This window comes from Zalophus californianus, chromosome 16 (assembly GCF_009762305.2).
Source record: "Zalophus californianus isolate mZalCal1 chromosome 16, mZalCal1.pri.v2, whole genome shotgun sequence".
Lineage (NCBI taxonomy): Eukaryota > Metazoa > Chordata > Mammalia > Carnivora > Otariidae > Zalophus > Zalophus californianus.
In genome coordinates this window covers 10,010,882-10,031,419 of record NC_045610.1, presented here as the reverse complement: position 1 = coordinate 10,031,419, position 20,538 = coordinate 10,010,882, and the positions used below count along the sequence as shown (strand labels likewise).

Here is a 20,538-nt window from a genome sequence, read left to right as displayed (position 1 = left end):
TCTGTCCAAGGTTCTTCTAGCTAGACTAAGAATTAAATTTCCATGAGAGATTAACAGCAGAAAATCAAATTTAATTTTGTCCTACAAAATCCATGCAAACATGAACCCATACAAACATGAAATTCCAAAGACTGTCAGGCAACATGAGGCTTATATGGCATCCTGAGCTCAGGAGCGGGACGGGAGTCTGGCGTACAAGGAGAGGAGTACCGTTAGCAGGAAGGTGAGAGATGTTTGGAAAACAAAGGTGGCCCTCTTATGCAGATACGTTTCTTAGGTAAAAAGGAATCTCTATGACTAGTTCTCTTCCTGGTACAGGCCCCCTTTCCAATGTAAGTTTGAGTGGTTGGGGGCGGGGGGTGTAAAGTGGTTTTCCTGAATTTGCTGGGTTTTGATTGCTTTTAACTCAAGGTAATCTACATGCCATTGTGGCCCATCTTGGAGAGGCCTGCCCTTGACCCCTATACTCTGAAGGCTCTTCCTGTTATCTGCAAAGGAATCCTTGCTCCCTCTCACTCCTGTCCTTTCCTCCTCCAGGACCCTGCACTCAGAAGGGAAGTTACCTAACGGTAAGTTGTCTGTTTTGCAAAAGTCTGCAAATTACTGTACCTCTAAGAAACTTATTGGGTGAAATTTGTAAATATATGGAGAACTGCCCTAGGTCAAGCCTCCCTAGGTGGGGCTGGGAAGGCTGGGCCACACGCTTCCTGACCCAGCTCACTGTGTCTGTCCTTGTGGGTCCTCAGACCCTAATACCAGGTTGTATCCTTTGGGAAGTGCCCTGTCAGCCAGGCAGCCTCTAGGTGTGAGGGGAGGCCAGATGTGTTAAGGACACAGAACCAATAGGAGATACATATTTAAAAGAGACTTATAAACTTGGCTCATACAAGTACAGAAGCTGAGAAGTCCCACAGTCTGCTATCTGCAAACTGGGGACCCAGGAAAGCTAGTGGTGTAAGTTAGTCTGGGTCCAAAGGCCTGAGAAGCAGGAGAGCCAATGGTGTAAATCCCAGTCCAAGGGCAGGAGATGACCAGCGTCTCAGCTCAAGAGTCAAGCAGAAAAGAACAAATTCTCCCTTCTTCCACCTAGTCTTCTATTCAGGCCCTCAATGGATTGGACCATGACCACCCACACGGGGGAGGGCAATCTACTTTCCTGAGTCCACTGATTTAAATGCTAGTCTCATCCAAAAATACCCTCCCAGGCACACCCAGAAACAATCAGCCAAACATCTGGGTACCCTGTGATGCAGTCAAGTTGACACATGAAATTAACCATGACACCAGGCCTTGCCCACTCATCTGTCTAGCTTTCTCCCCAGGTGGGTCTTTTTCGCCTCCAGTGTTCTTTCAGTCTGTCCAACTAAACTCACACCCCAGCCCCCCATTACTTAACCAGGCTATAAACAGCTGATGGGTGCTTGATGGGTTAACCTGCTTGAGTTAGAAAGGTGTTTGACCCTCCCCTTGGCCATTTACTGTGTGACACTGATGCTTAACCTCTCTAGGCCAGTTTCTGGTCTGTCAATGGGAATAACAGACATCCCTCAGGAGTGATATGAAGGTGAAGCAAATGAAAACACAGTGGAGTGTGCTCTTCCTGAGTGGGCTGGTACCAACCCTGTGAGACAGGCTCCCACACCATCAACACCACTTTACAGATGAGAAAACTGAGTCTCAGAGAGCTGAAGTCTGTCAGGTCTCAAGCATCAGAGCAGGAACTAGGTCTCTTGCCCCCCAGTCCAGAAATTTCTGATCTTCATCACCTTTCCCTTGCCCTTGAAGTAGCCGGTTTCCAACCTCTAGCGACCAACCTTGTCTTGCTAGGGCTTGCATAGAGGGCAGCCGGCCAGGCGTTCTGGGGTCCTTTCACTCTTCCTATCTGTGAGCACGATGGGCAAAGAGCACCTTTGGTGCTACCGAGTCATCTGGCAACTCCATGGCCATGGTCTTGCCCTGCCCTGAGCCCCAAGGAAGGGGTAGGGTGCTCAGGAAAAATCTGCCTGGAAGCAACAAGACTCTTCACTTCTCCCCTCTCCGCTCCCCCCAACCAGGGTGTTCTGTGCTCACGCTTCAGTCAGTGAATGTGTTGCGCAAGTACATCTCCCTTCTGGACCTGCCCTTTTCTCTGCTTCACACCCGGGATGTCCTCTTCGTGCTCACCAGCAAAGAAGTGGCACGGGCCAAGGTGAGTGAGGACTGCGAAATCCCAGACACCCTCCCCCCGATCTGTGTCCCTGGTTCCTCCCGACCCCTAAACGAAGACCTTCCGCAGTGGCTCAGCATCTGAGTGTTAGGACTATCCAGCTAGACCTTGGCAGTCATAGATTATCAAGGACTTTCGCCCTTTTTTCTGATCATAAACGTAACACATGCTTTTTTAAAAGTAAAACTATATGCTCATTGTAGAACATCTAGAAATACTTTATGTAAAAGCATCAAGAAGAAAATAAAGATAATCAATAAAAACTACCCCGAATGCCACCACTCAGAGATAATCATGGTTAATATATATATTTTTTTAATGGAATCCCAGAGTGCCTACCATTTAAAACCTGTTCTAACAACATTCTGACCATTTTCTTCTATGTCATCATGCATTAGAATTGTAATGGGTGCCTGCATTCCCCTGCATGGATATACGTAGAGGAACTCAGACCTGCCAGGAACCTCTATAAAGAGCCAAAAAGACCACCAGAGGCTTATTTGCCTGTTGAAGAAATGTCAGGGCCAGTGAAGCCCTCGCAGTGAAAACTCTTAGCTGTCAGTAGGGCAGGTGATTCTGAAAACTGTGGAGTTAGGGAGCAGGCAATTAAGGAGAATTGCTCCAATCTGACCCCCAGTTGACTTAAGTCTACCAGGGAGAGAAGAGTAGCAATGAGTAAACCTAAGAGAACTCAGGATAATTATATTATTATTATTATTATTATTTTGCTTAGCTTTATTTTCTGAACTGTCTGCAATAAACGTGTATATCCACTAAGAGGCACTTTGCTAGATGCCGAGAATGCAACACTGACCAGAAACATGAATTCTCCTTTGTTTTATTTGATAGTTCATTAATTTCTGTTCTTTATTTTTGTCCTTTTACTTTATTCAGGTTTTACACTGTTATTTTTTTTTCAATTTCTTGGACTGACAAGGTCAGCTTTTTTTCCATTTTCAATCATTTTTTAAAAATACACTTTAATACTATTAATCTCCCTTGAAGTATTCCTTTAGCTGCATCTGATGAGTTTTGACACATACTTCTGTCACTCAGTTAGAAGTAATCTATAGTTTCCACTGTGAGTTCCTCTTTAATACATGAGGCTTGTAAGGGTGTATTTTAGAGTTTACAAATGCGTATGTGGGCATATATAGGGTCAGTCATTATCCACAGGTTCCATATTTGCAAAGGCGCCTACGTGCTAAAATTTCCTTGTAACCCCAAAATTAATACAGTGCTTTTGCAGTCACTTGTGGACATGGTATTTGCAGGGCAGTGAGAAGTTTTAAGTTACCACCGATGCACACACACAGGTTCCCAACTGTGGTTGAACAAGGTGACCCTCTGCCTTCTTGTTTCAGCTCTCATACCGCAAACAAGTATCCTTTCCACAGTATGGTGCCTCCCAATCCAGAGTCATCTGGCAACTCCATGACCATGGTCTTGGTGCCACACTGTTCGCATTTCTGTGCTTTTTGTTGTGATTTTACTGTTTAAAATGTCCTCTAAGTATGCCATTCAAGTGCTGTCTAGTGATTCTAAGGGCACGAAAGCTGTGGTACTGCTTACAGAGAAAGTATGTGTGTTAGATAAGCTTCGGTCATGCATGAGTTATAGCCCCGTTGGCTGTGAATTCGGTGAATGAATTGATAATATAATATTAAATAAGGTGTCTTTAAACAGAAACACAAATAAAACAAGGTTATGTAGTGATTGGTTGATGAAAATGTTGTGACCAGAGGCTCTCAGGAACCAAAACCTTTATTTCCCCTAGGAACAATGATGTAGTATTGACTAATTCAGGTGTTTGCAGTAACTTTATAGAACGTAGCTACCAGAACAAGAATCATCCTATAGCCTTTTTATTGTTGATTTAGAATTGAATTGCTCTCTGGTCATTATGACCTACTTTATAATCAGTTTTTGTAAATGTTAACATGTTCATCTAAAGAGAATGTGTGTGCTCTATGGGTTGCATTTCAGATCCTAGATAAAACCAGCAGATTGAACTTAGTACATATTTCAGTCACAACTTGTGTATTCTAACTACTTTTTAAACTTTTTGATCTGTTACTTTCTGATGCAAGTATGTTGAGGTCTCCTACCGTGAGTTTGCATTTGCCCATTTCTTTGTGTTTGCTTTATTTGTGTTGGGTGCACAAAAGATCAAGGTTGTTACATCTTCTTAGTAGACTATTCCTTTTATTATCCTATGTCTCTCATTATTAATGGTTTTGCCCTAAATTCTGTTTTAATCTTAACATTGCTGTAAGAGCTTTCTTTGGACTTGGATCTGCTTGGCTCATCTTTTCTTTTGTTTTTTTTAAGATTTTATTTATTTATTTGACAGAGAGAGACACAGCGAGAGGGAACACAAGCAGGGGGAGTGGGAGAGGGAGAAGCAGGCTTCCGGCCAAGCAGGGAGCCCTATGTGGGGCTCGATCCCAGGACCCCAGGATCATGACCTGAGCCGAAGGCAGGTGCTTAACGACTGAACCACCCAGGCGCCCCTGGCTCATCTTTTTTAAATACCTGTGCTATTTTTTTTCTTTAAGTCGGCTCCACACCCAGCATGGGGCTTTTTAATACCTTTATTTTTAACCCTTTGTTGTCATTTCATTTTTTTTTAAAGATTTTATTTATTTTTATTTGAGAGAGAGAGCATGAGTAGGGGAAGGGACAGAGGGAGAGGGGGGAAACAGACTCCCCATCCCCACTGAGCAGGGAGCCCGCTGCGGGACTCGATCCCAGGACGCTGAGATCATGACCGAGCCAAAGGCAAACCCTTAACCGACTGAGCCACGCAGGCATCCTGATCCTGTATTTAGAGATTTATGAGCAAGAATTTTCATTAGTATAATTTTTGATAGTCAAAAAAAGGAACTAATATTCAGCAGATGAATGATATAGTACTGGATAACCTGCAAAATCATATCTTTGAAGAAAATGTACTGGAAATGCTCCAAAAAGGGGGGGAAGGGATCGAAACCATTTTGATATTTTGTATTCCCTTGGAAAAGTAATAGAAAAACAGTTTGTAAAAAACCAAATTGACAGTAAATGTCTGTTTTATTGAAAAGTGCTGAAAAGCCATTGAAAGGTTAGGGGACGTGAAAATTAGACCACTTGGGGGCAGGATGATGTGGGAAACTCATGTGACTTGGTAGCTGTTACAAATAGACAAGTCAAGTGTGTCTGGACTACAAAGTTCATCACTTCCCTCAATGTTTTTCTACAATAAACATTTTGGGGGACGCCTGGGTGGCTCGGTCGGTTGGGGGTCTGCCTTCGGCTTGTGTGGTGATCCCGGGGTCCTGAGATCGAGTCCCGCAGCAAGCTGCCTTGCTCAGCATGGAGCCTGCCTCTCCCTCTCCCTCTGCCGCTCCCCCTGCTTGTGTGTTCGCTCTCTCTGACAAATGAATAAAATCTTAAAATAAAATAAAATGAGTTCTTTACATAAAGGTCTTCAATGATAATAGCTCAGAGACGCAGTTTACTTTTGGTACTTAGAGAAAGACGGGCAGGCACCGTTTATATATGTTATATCCAGTTACATCAGTCGCTACGATCTATGGTTTAAAAACGGAACTGCGCTAGGTCTGGATAACAAGACAATAAACATTTTGGCAAGGAGAACCCCACGCCCATGTGTACTCTTTGGTGTGAACGGGTCTCTATGTCTTCTTTTTTCTTCTCCTCCACTTCCCGTTCCTCCCAGCTTACCTAATTCAGAGCAGCTTGAGCACAGTATTGTAGCTCGCGGCTCGCTTCCCATAAGCCCTCCCCGCACGTTTTGCGCTGCCGAATATTTACCATCATATGTCGTGTCGGGCATTGTGCTGCAAAGCCATAAAAAAAACGGGACACAGATCTCCGCGACGTAGCGAAGCAAAGGGATCAAGAACGTGGGCTCGGGGGCGCCTGGGTGGCTCAGATGGTTAAGCGTCTGCCTTCGGCTCAGGTCATGATCCCAGCGTCCTGGGATCGAGTCCCGCATCGGGCTCCCTGCTCCTTGGGAGCCTGCTTCTCCCTCTGCTTCTCTCTCTCATGAATAAATAAATAAAATCTTAAAAAAAAAAAAAAAAAAGAACGTGGGCTCGGGGCCATTCACGCGGCTCTGGCTTCAGGCGCCAGCTGTGCGGTCTAAATCCACCTGATGCACCGAGACTGACCGCGTGCCGTGGCCGCCATTAGCGTCACATGATTTTGTCCCCGGGCTGGGGGTCAGAGATGGGGCAGGGGAGGCAGGGATGGGAGGCCCATCCGCAGAGGTTCTGGCGTCACAGGGAGAAGCGGGAGTGGGCTACAGCACCCGGTGTGCTCGTGGGAGGCGGAAGTTCAGGTGAGGAAAGAAGGAGCGAAGCAGCTCCGTGACCGGCCCTCTCTGCTTCCCCTAGAGAGCCATGTCCTGCCACCGAAGCCAACTGCTCTGGTTCCGCCGCCTCTACGTGCTCTTCTCTAGGTACATGAGAATCAACTCCCTGCACTTCCTCTGAAGCCTGGCGGAGTCTTCTGGTCCAAGGAACACGGGGAGAAGCAAAGACCGGGAAGCCTAAGCCGGCTGAGCAGCCTGAACCAAAGGAGAGCCCGGTGTGTGTACGGGAGGCCTTCCTTCCAGAGCTCTGCCGATCCGCGCTGTGAGGCTCCAGCAAAGGGGCGGCCGTGCAGGCCAGTGGGTTGCCCCAACGTCCGCTTCTTCCTCCGCAGCAGGCCAAACCAAACCAACCCCAGGACAATAATCGCTTCCCTGCCAGGTTCTCAAGTGCTGGAAAACAGGCTCCATAATGGCACAATGTATGTCTGACACCTAGCACAGAGCCTGCTATGATTATAAATGCTCCTGAAAGTACTCTGAAATCACTCCACAGGTGCCACGATGCTGTATTTTTATGTTGTTTCCAAAGCTGGCTCACCACACACACACGAACAGTCTAGATACTGAATGAGTTCAACCATGATTCCTTTGATTCACACTGTGGCCTCTGTATCAGATTTGAATCCAGGGGAGACTTCTCTATTTAACATCACTAGTCGTTAAATTGACTGGGGCTCCCAAAGTCTGACCACGTTGCCCAGCATTTCCTACTGAGACTATTAGGATGTGGGCCCTGCACCGAAGGAGCTTACAATCAAATATCTCAGCTCCCAGTCTTTTGAGGGAAGCAGGAAATAGGACGGGAAATCTGGAAGTCATGTGTGTGGGGTTTTTTTGTTTTTGTCTTTTTTTAACACTCAAAAAACTGATGTCTTAAAATTGTGCTACAGACAAAAGCAGTCTGAGGCATCTGGCTTGGAAGCTACGCCCGTGGTCCAGCTAACAGCCCAGGGAAGTGGCCTGAGGCAGGCAAGCTCAGCGGTCAAGGGCACAGGCTTCACATACTGGTATGAGGCCAGATTTACCAGCCACGTAGCCACGGACAAGGTGTTTAAACTTTCTCTGACTCAATTCTCTTGTGTGCAAAATGGAGCACAATCATGGTACCAACCTGAGAGGAGATGAAGCCTGGTGGGCGCCCAGTGAAGGGTCTGGCGCGCAGTCAGGGCTCAGGAAGGATGAGCGGCTGGTGTTCTGAGATCTACAGAATACGCAGGCCTAGCGCAGAGGGACTCGCAGAAGTTGAAGTCCTGACACAAAAGGCCCCTGGTATGTGTTGTCCAGGGAGTATCGTCTCCGCCCGTTGGAGGAAGGCCTGCATTGCTGTCTCTATAGCAACAGGTTATTTTTTTTTAAGATTTTATTTATTTATTCGACAGAGAGAGACACAGCAAGAGAGGGGACACAAGCAGGGGGAGCGGGAGAGGGAGAACCGGACTCCCCACTGAGCAGGGAGCCCGATGCAGGGCTCAGTAGCAGTAGGTTAGAGACGTCCTCTCTCGAATGCCTCCTAGGGGCCAAATGGGCCTGACCGAGCTATCAGGCCCTGAAGCTAGAGTCAAAATGCAAGTCCAGTTATGTTATCTGCCTACTGAAAATCTGTCAATAGCTCCTAATAGCTTCCATAGAAACTGTGAGAAAAAAGCAGCCGCTGATGCTAGGTTGGGGGTGGGACGACAAGCTGCCTCCCGTCCTGTTCCTGAGAATACAGGCACTGGACCAGCCTCTCCGGACTGCAAGTCGCAATATGTATTAAGAGCTTATAAAAAAAAAAAAAAGAAAAGAAAAGAGCTTATAAAATACCCAAACCCTGTGACCTAAGGAAATACTTTAAAAATTAAAATTATAATTATATATACAGACATCATCACAGTATTATTTATAATAACACAATTTGAAAAATCCAGGGATGCAATCATATTTAGTAACAAGGAAGAGTGTTTATGATGTAGTAAATTTTAGAAAGCAGGTTAGGAATGGTACAATCTCGGGCGCCTGGGTGGCTCAGTCGTTAAGCGTCTGCCTTCAGCTCAGGTCATGATCCCAGGGTCCTGGGATCGAGCCCCACATCGGGCTCCCTGCTCCGCGGGAAGTCCCGCTTCTCCCTCTCCCACTCCCCCTGCTTGTGTTCCCTCTCTCGCGGTGCCTCTGTCAAATAAATAAAATCTTTAAAATAAAAAAAAATGGTACAATCTCATTTTAGTAAAATAAACATACACACACAAATAAATATGTGTGTGTATACATACACATAAAAGTGTATATAGAGAGGGCAATAGATATACAGAGAGGTATATCCAAAAGGTAATTACCGGGGTGCCTGGCTACCTCGGTTGGTAGAGCATGGGACTCTTGATCTTGGGGTATCTTGAGTTCAAGCCCCACATTGGGTGTAGAGCTTGCTTTTATTTTTTTTTTAAAGAGGTAATTACTAATTAGTAAGGTCATCTTTCTAAAGTGAACATTTATAATTTTAAAGGATTTTATTGTTGTTTATGAATAGTTTTGATGTGATTAAGCACTTTTTAAAAAAATATTTATTTATTTGACAGAGAGAGAGACAGCGAGAGAGGGAACACAAGCAGGGGGAGCGGGAGAGGGAGAAGCAGGCTTCCCGCGGAGCAGGGAGCCTGATGCGGGGGCTTGATCCCAGCACCCTGGGACCATGACCTTGAGCCGAAGGCAGATGCTTAACGACTGAGCCACCCAGGCGCCCCTAAACACTTTTGATATAATGTAAAGCTAAAAAAATGTGTACAGCCAAGAGCGCCGGGGTGGCTCAGTCAGTTAGGCATCTGACTTCAGCTCAGGTCATGATCTCAGGGTCCTGGGATCGAGTTCCGCATCAGGCTCCCCCTGCTCTGGGCTCCCCCTGCTCCTCAGGGAGCCTGCTTCTCCCTCTCCCTCTGCCTGCCGCTCCCCCTGCTTGTGCTCTCTCTGTTAAGTAAATAAATAAAATCTTAAAAAAAAAAAAAAGGAAATGTGACCATTTGTGGGGAAAAATATATATGTCTACACATCCCATTGCGTGTAAATAAATGGGCTATTTCTGGTAACTGCTTGTCTGAAAAAGGAAGTTGGGTGGGAGCAGGGGAAAGGAGACCTTTTCTGGTCCCTTTTGAATTTTATACCATGCACATAATATATTCCCTATTCAGAAATACTTTCAAATCTTAGAGGTTAGAAAGCTCTGTAGAACCATCAATAGTTGTTGCTTCTGAGTGGTGGGACTGGAATTATTTTCTGCTTTTGTTTTACTGCACAGGCCGGCTATTTCTTTGTAAATAAATTGAGTAAAATTCTAGGTGGAAATGAAAACAAACTAACGTTTTTATTTCCTGCTGCCCGGGGCTGGATGCCGTCCCCGTTGCTGGAGGACAAGCTCCCCCTCCGTGGCTCTCTCCATCCCGACACCCTCTGGGGCCTTGCAGAGCCTGGGGCTCCTAAAGCTGCAGGCTCCCTTCGGGGTTCCCAATGGGAACAGAGCTAGGTTCTCCGTGGTGCCTGGAAAGAGCACTGGGCAGCAGCACGGGAAGGAAGGATGCCCCTCAAAGCCTCGCTCAGGTTAGGGAAAGGTGCCCTCCGTGGGCAGCGTAGCCCTGGGGACACTTGGCAAGAACGCCTCTGTGCAAATTGTCAGAAAGCAGCCCTTCCCCCAGGCAGACATCTGCCCTCACCAGAGCACAGCCTGGTGAGAGGAGCTCGGGCCACCAACTCTGCCCCCTGAGCCACGCACTTGTATAGTTAACAACCTGCCAAACTGTACAACAGCCCTGAAGCCTAGAGCAAAGATCAGATGTTGGTGGTTTCTTCAAGGAGCAAAGCAAGAAAAGAAGGAAGGAAGCGGGGGGCGTGAGGAGGGGGGAAGGCAGGCAAAGGGGAGGGAAGCAAGGGGCCAACCACACACACACACACACACACACACACACACACACACACACACACACACACACACACACACACACACACACACACACACACACACACACACACACACGATCTCAACTAAGAATTCCCTAGGAAGCGGCTGTCTCTAGGGGGGAAGGCAGGCAAAGGGGAGGGAAGCAAGGGGCCAACCACACACACACACACACACACACACACACACACACACACACACACACACACACACACACACACACACACACACACACACACACACACACACACACACACACACACACACACACACACACACACACACACGATCTCAACTAAGAATTCCCTAGGAAGCGGCTGTCTCTACTCGTCCAGAGTCCTGGGAGGCCGGCTGGTTCGGGGTGGGCGAGCTGCTCCTGTTCCCTGCGGCTGGGGGAAGGTCACCCCGTGTCAGCTGGTTCGGGGTGGGCGAGCTGCTCCTGTTCCCTGCGGCTGGGGGAAGGTCACCCCGTGTCAGAGAGACCTGCGGGCCCCTCACGGGGGCTGAAGAGAGGGCCCGTGGTTTGCCAGTTCTCTGCCCTGGCCCAGAAGAACAGAAACCACCTGGCCTCCCACCGCTCACTGCTCCACACCAAGCATAAGCAGATCCAGTCCGAAAGGGGAACCTTGGGAGAGGGAAAGGAAGTCCCACCTGCAGTGGGCAGCCGGCTCTGCAGGAGCAGTTAATGGGAGACTTCATCAAAAACAACAATGAAAGCTCAGGTCCTGGTCCAGACAAAAAAAGGCTTTTTCTTTTTTTTTTTTTTTTTAAGATTTTATTTATTTATTTGAGAGAGAATGAGAGATAGAGAGCACGAGAGGGAAGAGGGTCAGAGGGAGAAGCAGACTCCCTGCTGAGCAGGGAGCCCGATGTGGGACTCGATCCCGGGACTCCAGGATCATGACCCGAGCCGAAGGCAGTCGCTTAACCAACTGAGCCACCCAGGTGCCCAAAAAAAGGCTTTTTCTCAGGAGTGGCCAAATTAGTAATCTGGAACATCAGGTAGAAGACATATCTCAGAACCCAGAGGGCATTTAGCTCGGAAATGGAAATCATGATGGAAAAGGGACTTGAAAAATACATCTAAGGGGAAAAAAAGAAAAGAAAAAGAAAATCCAGGAGACCTAACATGTGAATAATGGGCGTTCCAGAAGGAGAAATAGTTACAGATGGGGGATAATAAAGGAGAATTTACATAATCTGAAAGAGACTTGAGTCAGTGCATCAGAAGGGCTCACCATATTCTAGACAGCGGTGACTTTTTAAAAGAAACACACGGGGGCGCCTGGGTGGCTCAGTCCATTGATCTCAGGGTCCTGGGAGGGACCCCGCCGGGCTCCCGGTTCTCCCTCTGCCTCTGCCCCTCCCCCCACCCCCCCCATCCCCGCAGGTGCTCTCTCTCCCAAATAAATAAATAAAACCTTAAAAAATAAAATAAAATAAAAAGATGCACACGTGTGCTGCAAAATCCTAGATTTCAAGTGCGGGGAGGGGATAAAAATATTGCAAAGGTCTCCCCTGGGTTCAAGGGGAAGCTCTGGAGGAGAAGCATCTTGCAGACATAGACAAGTCTGGGGGCTCCGTCTGGGTTTGGGGGACAGGAAAGGTCACCACCTGCTGAACAGTGCAGAATCCCAATTAACTAAGGAGAAAAGAAGAAATGAAAAGAAACTTACAAGCCTGCATGAGTAGGGAAAAAAAAAAGGAAGACAGGAAACAAAGCATAAAGAGTAACAAATACAATGGAAATGATATAAAAAGAATCAAATCAGGTATCAGTTACTTCAAAAAAAAAAAATTGGGATAATTTCCTTGCCAAAACTGAGAAAACAAAATCTAGCATCTAGAAGTGACAAAGTGGCTAAAAATAAAAGGATGAGTCACTTACCATATACCAAGCAAAGGCACACGAGAGAGTGACAACACACATCCAAGCATCTTAAACCTTGAACAATTGGGGATATTTTAGACGGGAACCAGAGTCACTCCGTGAGAAGAGATGCACCAAGTATCATAGCAGCCAGATACCTGCAAGAAACTCTCAGAAATCCGAGTTCTTTACTTGATTTTATTTAGGGCGCCGGGGTGGCTCAGTCAGGTAAGCATCTGCCTTCCACTCGGGTCATGATCCCGGGGTCCTGGGATCGAGCCTGGCATCGGGCTCCCTGCTCAGCGGGAAGCCTGCTTCTCCCTCTGCCTGCTGTTCCCCCTGCTTGTGCTTGCTCTCTCTCTGTTAAATAAATAAGATCTTTTAAAAAATAAAATAAAGATTTTATTTATTTATTTGAGAGAGAGAACAAAAGTGGGGGGGTAAGGGGCAGAGGGGGAGAGACAACCAGGCTGCCCGCCCAGCAGGGAGTCCGCCACGGGTCTCGATCCCAGGACCCTGAGATCATGATCTGAGCCAAAGGCAGACGCTTAACTGACTGAGCCACCCAGGTGCCTCCCCCTCCCCAGTTCTTTATTTAAAAAACAAAACCACAGGGGCGCCTGGGTGGCTCAGTCGTTAAGCGCCTGCCTTCAGCTCAGGTCATGAACCCAGGGTCCTGGGATCGAGTCCCACATCGGGCTCCCTGCTCTGCCGGAGGCCTGCTTCTCCCTCTCCCACTCCCCCTGCTTGTGTTCCCTCTCTTGCTATGTCTCTCTCTGTCAAGTAAATAAATAAAAATCTTAAAAAAAAACAACCCAAAATAATAATGGAAGGCTTTAATTTTTTTCAGAATGTTGACAAATCAAGTTGGCAAAAAGTAAAGACACAACATTTGGATAATATAAGGCACTTAAAGTCAGCATTCACTTCTTAGGTATAAAACATTTACAAAATTCAATTATTGATCGGCCCCTGAGAAATCCCTAATAAATTTCCCCAAGTAGATTTTGCACATTTTTTATCATAATCAAATAGATTTCAGTAAGTTTATAAAATGAGGGGTGCCTGGGTGGCTCAGTCAATTAAGCGACTGCCTTGGGCTCAGGTCATGATCTCAGTGACCTGGGATCCAGCCCCACATAAGGCTCTCTGCTCAGCAGGGAGTCTGCTTCTCCATCCCCCCCACCCCCCCACTCATGCTTGCTCTCTCTCTCCCTCTCTGAAATAAATAAATAAAATCTTTTTTTAAAGAAGTTTGTAAAATGACCCAAAAACTCTACTTAGAAACCAAGAAACGTCCTCCAAAATGACCTCCAGATCAAAGAGAAAATTACAAATTATCTAGAAGGTAATAAAAATTACACTTTGTATGGGACCTATATTCAGGTAAATTGCACTCTTTTGTTTTTTAAGAAGATTGAAATTAGTGAACTACGTGATTCAATTTAAGGAAATCAATAATATAAACCAAGCAAAAGTAGCAAGAGGGATTTTATACAAATGAAAGAGAAAAATAAATAAAAAGCTAGTGGAAAGATAAGTAAGTTTTCTTTGAAAAACCAAATAAGCCAACACCTGGCAAAGCCAATTCAGAAAAAGGGAAAATGCAAGTGCTATTATTAGGAACAGAATGGCTACTGCAGTCACAAAAAAATGGAAAAGATGGAAAAATTTATGAGATGTTAATGCAAGTCCATGCAACAAAATTGAAAATCTGCAGGAAATGGATGACTTCCTCATAAATTTTGGACTACCGCTGAACTCTACCATAATGTCATAAATGGGGTCCAAGCATTTCAATTCCATAAAATGCGGGGTTGCATCACTGCAAGATTAAAGAAAACCAGTACTTTTTAATCTTCTAGGGACTCAGCATCAGGTCACACAGCACCACATCATCCGGGTTCCTAGGAGGGAGGGAGGGGCACCCGCTCAGCAGGAGGCTCAGAGCCAACTGCAAGGCAGGGGTGGGAGGGAAGGGAGATGAGCCAGGTTCTGTGTAGGGTTTGGACCCCAGGACAGACTGATGGTGGCTGTTTCCTTCCACTGGAAAGCCTCACGCTTGTCCCTTGCAAAGTAAAAAATGCTCTCCAACTGAGCAAGTCCCTAAGAGGTGGTCACCTCCAAATCCCCTTCCAAACTCACACTGCGGTACACCTTGGCCGGCCCACGGTTGAGAATAGGGATTTAGGCAGGGGACAACAGTTGGATTATGTCCAATGGTAGGGCACCTTATTCATGGAATTTTATATGACTAAAATGTATTGAAAAAGTAAAAGAGAACAGACCCAATAACCATAGAAAAATTAGACAGGTAATTATAACAGATTTTTTTAAAAGATTGATTTATTTATTTGAGAGAGAGAGAGAGAAAGAGTGGGGGGGGAGGGGCAGGAGGAAAGAAATCTCAAGCCGACTCCGTGCTGAGCATGGAGACCTACACGGGGCTCGATCCCACGACCCCGAGATCATGACCTGAGCCGAAACCAAGAATCAGATGCTTTAACCAACTGAGTCACCCTGGCACCACTGTAATAGATTTTTTTAAAGATTCATTACTGTGATATTTGTTATGGTGATGTGTAATCAGTGATCTCTGACGTTACCACTGTAATTATGTGGGGACAACCACAAACCGCGCCCTATAAGATGGTGAACTTAATACCTGTTGTGTATGTTCTGACTGCTTACTGACTGGCCAGTCCTCCATCTCTCACCCTCCCTTTGGGGAGGCCCTAACACAACAATATTAAGTTAGGCCAAGTAATAACCCTACAATGGCCTGTGAGTGTTCAAGAGAAAGGAAGAGTCCCATGTCTCTCACTTGAAATCAAAAGCTAGAAATGATTGAGCTTAGTGAGGAAGACCTCCCAGAAGCTGAGACAGGGCTGAAGGCGAGGCCTCCTGGCCCAGTGAGCCAAGTTGTGAATGCAAAGGAAAAGTTCTTGAAGGAAAGGAAAAGTGCCACTCCAGTGAACACATGAATGGTAACAAAGCAGGCTTTGATGTGGAGAAAGGTTTAGTGGTCTGGAGAGAAGGTCAAACCAGCCCCAACATTCCCTTAAGCCAAAGCCTAACCCAGAGCAAGGCCCTGACTCCCTTCAATTCTGTGAAGGCTGAGAGGTGAGGAAGCTGCAGGAGAAGAGTCTGAAGCTAGCGGAGGTGGTTCAGGAGGTTTAAGGAAGGAAGCCGTCTTCATACCATCAAAGTGCAAGGGAAGCAGCGTTTATGTAGAAGCTGCAGCAAGTTCTCCAGAAGATCGTGCTAACATAACTAATGAAGGAAGTTACGCTCAACAACAGATCTTCAATGCCGATGAAACAGCTTTCTATTAGATGAAGACACCATCTAGAACTTCCGTAGCTAGATGGAAGAAGTCAACGCCTGGCTTCAAAGCTTCAAAGGTCAGGCTGACTCTCTTGCTAGGGGCTCATGCAGCTGGTGACTTTACGTTGAAGCCAGTGCTCATTGACCATTCTTAGAATCCTAGGACGCTTAAGAATTATGCTACATCCACTCTGCCTGTGCTCTACAAATGGAACAAAGTCTGGATGACAGCACATCTGTTTACAACATGATTTACTGAGTATTTTAAGCCAAATGTTCATACCTCCTGCTCAGAAAAAAAAGATTTCAAAATATTACTGCTTTGTTGACAATGCACCTGGACACCCAAGAGCTCCAATGGAGATGGACAGTGAGATTTATGTTGTGTTCAGGCCCAACACAACATCCACTCTGCAGCCCATGGATCAAGGAATCATTTCAACATTCAAGTCTTTTTATTTAAGAAATACACTTCATAAGGGCGCCTGGGTGGCTCAGTTGGTTAAGCAACTGCCTTCGGCTCAGGTCATGATCCTGGAGTCCCGGGATCGAGTCCCACATCGGGCTCCCTGCTCAGCAAGGAGTCTGCTTCTCCCTCTGACCCTCCCCCCTCTCATGTGCTCTCTCTCTCTCTCATTCTCTCTCTCTCAAATAAATAAATAAAATCTTTAAAAAAAAAAGAAATACACTTCATAAGACTGTAGCTGCCATAGATAGTGATTCATCTGATGGATCTGGACAAAGTAAATTGAAGACCTTCTGGAAAGGATTCATCATTCTAGGTGCCATTAGGAATATTTGTGATTTGTGGGAAGAGGTCAAAATATCAACATGAACAGGAATTTGGAAGAAGTTGATTCCAACCGTATGGATGACTTTGAGGGGTTTGAGACTTCAGTGGAGGAAGTCACTGAAGATTGGTGGAAACAGCAAGAGAACTAGAAGCAGAAGTGGAGCCTGAACATGGGACCAAATGGCTGCAATCTCATAAAACTTTAACGGATCAGGGGCTGCTTCTGCTTCTTATGGATGAGCCAAGAATGTGGTTTCTTGATGGAATCTATTCCTGGTGAAGATGCTGTGAAGACAGTTAAAATGACAATAAAGGATTTAGAATGTTCCATAAACTGGGGCGCCTGGGTGGCTCAGTCAGCGAAGCATCCTACCCTTGATTTTGGCTCAGGTCACGATCTCAGGGTCATGGGATTGAGCCCCGCATCAGGGCATGAAGCCTGCTTAAGATTCTCTCTCCCTCGCCCCTCACCCCCTCTAAAAAAAAAGACAGAGAGAGAGAAAATAATATTTCATAAATTTAGTTGATAAAGTAGCAGGGTTTGAGAGGACCGATTCTGACTTTAAAAGAAGTTCTACTGTGGATAAAATGCTATCCAGCAGCATCGAATGCTACAGAGAAATTGTTTGTGAAAGGAAGAGTCAGCCAACTGATGCAGCAAACTTCACTGTTGTCTTATTTTAAGAAATTGCCACGGCCACCCCAACCTCCAGCAGCCACCAGCCTGATCAGTCAGCCGCCATCTACATCAAGACAAGACGTTCACCAACAAAAAGATTACAACTCACTGAAAGCTCAGATGATGGTGAGCATTTTTCAGCAATAAGTATTTTTTTTAAGACTTTACTTATTTATTTGAGAGAGAGAGAGTACGGGGGGGGGGCGGTCAGAGAGAGATGCAGACTCCCTGCTGAGCAGGGAGCCCGATGCGGGACTCGATCCTGGGACTCGATCACGGGACTCCGGGATCATGACCTGAGCTGAAGGCAGTCGCCTAACCAACTGAGCCACCCAGGCGCCCGCAATAAAATATTTTTAATTAAGGTGTGTACTTCTTTTCAGATGTGATGTTAATACACACTTAATAGACTACAATATAGTGTAAACATAATTTTATATACACTAGGAAACCAAAAAATCCATTTGATTCACTTTATTGGGGCAATCTGGACCCCAACCGGCACTATCTCTGGGGTATGCCGGTATGGATACAAAAATGTAAAAGAAAATATTGGCAAACTGAATCCAGCAGTGAATCAAAAGAAATACTATTCGATGACGGAGTAGGATATTATTCTAAAATGTAACAATCGTCTCACTTGGGGAAATCCATCCCCATATTCATTACACCAATAAATTAAGAAGAAAAACCATATTCTTTTAGAGGTGCTGTAAGATTAATAAAATTCAGTCACTATTCCTGTAACAGTTTTTAAGAAAAACAGGAGAAAAGAATACAACTTAAATAAAGACTATGTACCAAAACCCAGCAGTCTGAAAACCTCCTATAATAAATGAGGAAATTTGTACGGCAACTGGACATCTTTGCAAAAATCAATAGATTTACGGGGCGCCTGGGTGGCTCAGTCGGTTAAGCATCTGCCTTCGGCTCAGGTCATGATCCCAGGGTCCTGGGATCGAGCCCCGCATCAGGCTCCCTGCTCAGCGGGGAGTCTGCTTCTCCCTCTCCCTCTCTCCCTGCTTGTGCTGGCTTTCTCACTCTCTCTCTCAAATGAATAAATAAAAAATCTTAAAAAAAAAGCTATTAAAAAATCAATAGATTTACTTTAATTGACAAAAATGCAACAGAAGTGAAAATAAAAAAATTCCAGGGGTGCCTGGCTGGCTCAGTTGGAAGAGCATGTGACTCTTGATCTCAGGGTCATGAGTTCAAGCCCCAGGTTGGGTGCAGAGATTACTTAAAATAAATAAAAAATAAATAAAAATAAAAATTCCATTCTCATCAACATCAAGAACTGCAAAATGCCTCAAAATGAGTTTAACATAAAAGATATGAGGTCTATCTAAATTTTATAATCACTATTAAAATTCCAGCCATCTTTTTTGGCAGAAATTGACAAGCTGATCCTAAAATTCATATGGAATTGCAAGAGACTCGGAAGCCAAAAACAATCTTTAAAGAAAAAAGTTGGAAGACTCATACATCCTGACTTCAAAAATTACTGCAAAGACCTAAATGTAAGAGCCAAAACTATTAGACTCTTAGAAGGAAACACGGATGTAAATCTTTGACCTTGCATTAGACAAGTTTCTTTTTTTTAAAGATTTTATTTATTTATTTATTTATTTATTTATTTATTTGAGAGAGAGAGGGAGCAGGAGGGAGAGGGAGAGAATCTGAAGCAGACTCCAGGCTGAGTGCAGAGCCCCACATGGGGACCGATCTCACAACCACAAGATCACCACCCCAGCCGAAACCGAGTTGGACACTTAACCAACTGAGCTACCCAGGAGCCTCAACAACAGTTTCTTAAATATGACAGCAAAAGTACAAGCAAAAGAAAAAATAGAAAACTTGTGCTTCAGAGGACACTATCAAGAAAATGAAATGGGAGGGCGCTTGGGTGGCTCACATGGTTAAACGTCTGCCTTTGGCTCAGATCATGATCCCAGGGTCCTGGGATCAAGTCCCGCATTGGGCTCCCTGCTTCTTGGGAGCCTGCTTCTCCCTCTACCTCTCTCTCTCTCTCTCTCTGTCTTTCATGAATAAATAAATAAAATCTTAAAAAAAAACAGAAAATGCAATGGGAGAAAGTATTTGCAAATCGTTTATTTGATTAGGGTCTAGTGTCTAGAATATATAAAGAATTCTTACAATTCAACAAAAAGACAACCTAATTAAAAAACAGGCAAAAGACCTGAATATACAATTCTTCCAGAAGATATACAAATGGTCAACAATCAGAACAGCATCATTAGTCATGAAGGAAATGCAAATAAAAACACAATGAGATACTACTTCACACCCACTAGGATGGCTGTGATTAAAACAAACAGACTAACAAACACTGAATAACAAGAGTTGGTGAGCATATGGAGGGATGGGAACCCTCATGTATTTTTGGTGAGAATGTAAAATGGTGTAGCTACTGTGGAAAACAGTTTCACAGTTCCTTAGTAACTTCAAGATTTCCTGTAGGACCCAGCAATTTCACTCCTAGGTCGATAGCCAAGAGAACTGAAAACATGTGTTCACACGAAGACTTGTAAACGAGTGTTCAGATCAGCCTCATTCATGAAACCCAAATGTCCATCAACTGATGGAAAGATAAACAAAACACAGCATTTTATTATTTGCCATAAAAAGAAATGAAGTCCCAATACACACCACAATGAGGATGAACTTTGGAAACGTGATGCTGAATGAACGCCAGACACAAAAGGCCACATATGGCAGGATTCCGTTTATATGAAACGTCCAGAATAGGCAAATCCATAGAGACAGAAAGTACATTAGTGGTTTCCAGGTCTTGGGAGTTGAGGAAAGGACTGACTGCTAATGAACATGGGGGGATGAAAATGTGTTGAGGTTGGACAACCTTGTGAATATACTAAAACCCAGTGAATTCTAGGACAGGAAAGGGTGAATTTTATGGTAAGTGAATTATATCTCCATTCAGGAAATAGTGTGAACAGGGGCGCCTGGGTGGCTCAGTCGTTAAGCATCTGCCTTTGGCTCAGGTCATGATCCCAGGGTCCTGGGATCGAGCCCCACATCGGGCTCCCTGCTCGGCGGGAAGCCTGCTGCTCCCTCTCCCACTCCCCCAGCTTGTGTTCCCTCTCTCGCTGTGTCTCTCTCTGTCAAATGAATAAATAAAAACTAAAAAAAGAAATAGTGTGAACATAAGATTACATTAAAGTGTTCTGGTTCACTCTACGGATACTCTACAATACACTTGGCATCGCTCCGTGAACCGGTGATACTCGTCTGACGTGCTAGCCTGGTAAACGCAAAGTAAATATGACAGAGTGCAAACCTTGTTTGTATTTTAACCAAATTTCAGTGCTTACTGCTTTTCTGTTA

At 45.2% G+C, this 20,538-nt stretch overlaps 1 protein-coding gene across 8 annotated transcripts in view; it reads left to right on the top strand.

Annotated features, from left to right (window-relative positions):
• The window catches only part of PIGL (phosphatidylinositol glycan anchor biosynthesis class L), a 122,301-nt gene that overhangs the window by 63,207 nt on the left and 38,556 nt on the right, over positions 1 to 20,538 (top strand). For 6 of the 8 annotated variants that reach the window (XR_003525232.2, XR_003525231.2, XR_003525230.2 and 3 more), the window contains exons 5-6: positions 538 to 569; positions 2,055 to 2,188. Coding sequence is in view for 4 of the 8 variants with exons in the window: in XM_027625513.2 (XP_027481314.1) it covers positions 538 to 569; positions 2,055 to 2,188 (166 nt within the window). In the remaining 4 variants the exon portion in view is untranslated. Of the gene's footprint in view, positions 1 to 537; positions 570 to 2,054; positions 2,189 to 2,604; positions 4,529 to 6,606; positions 8,681 to 20,538 lie in introns of those variants that run through there. The other 2 variants (XM_027625516.2, XM_027625512.1) reach the window with 2 other exon arrangements.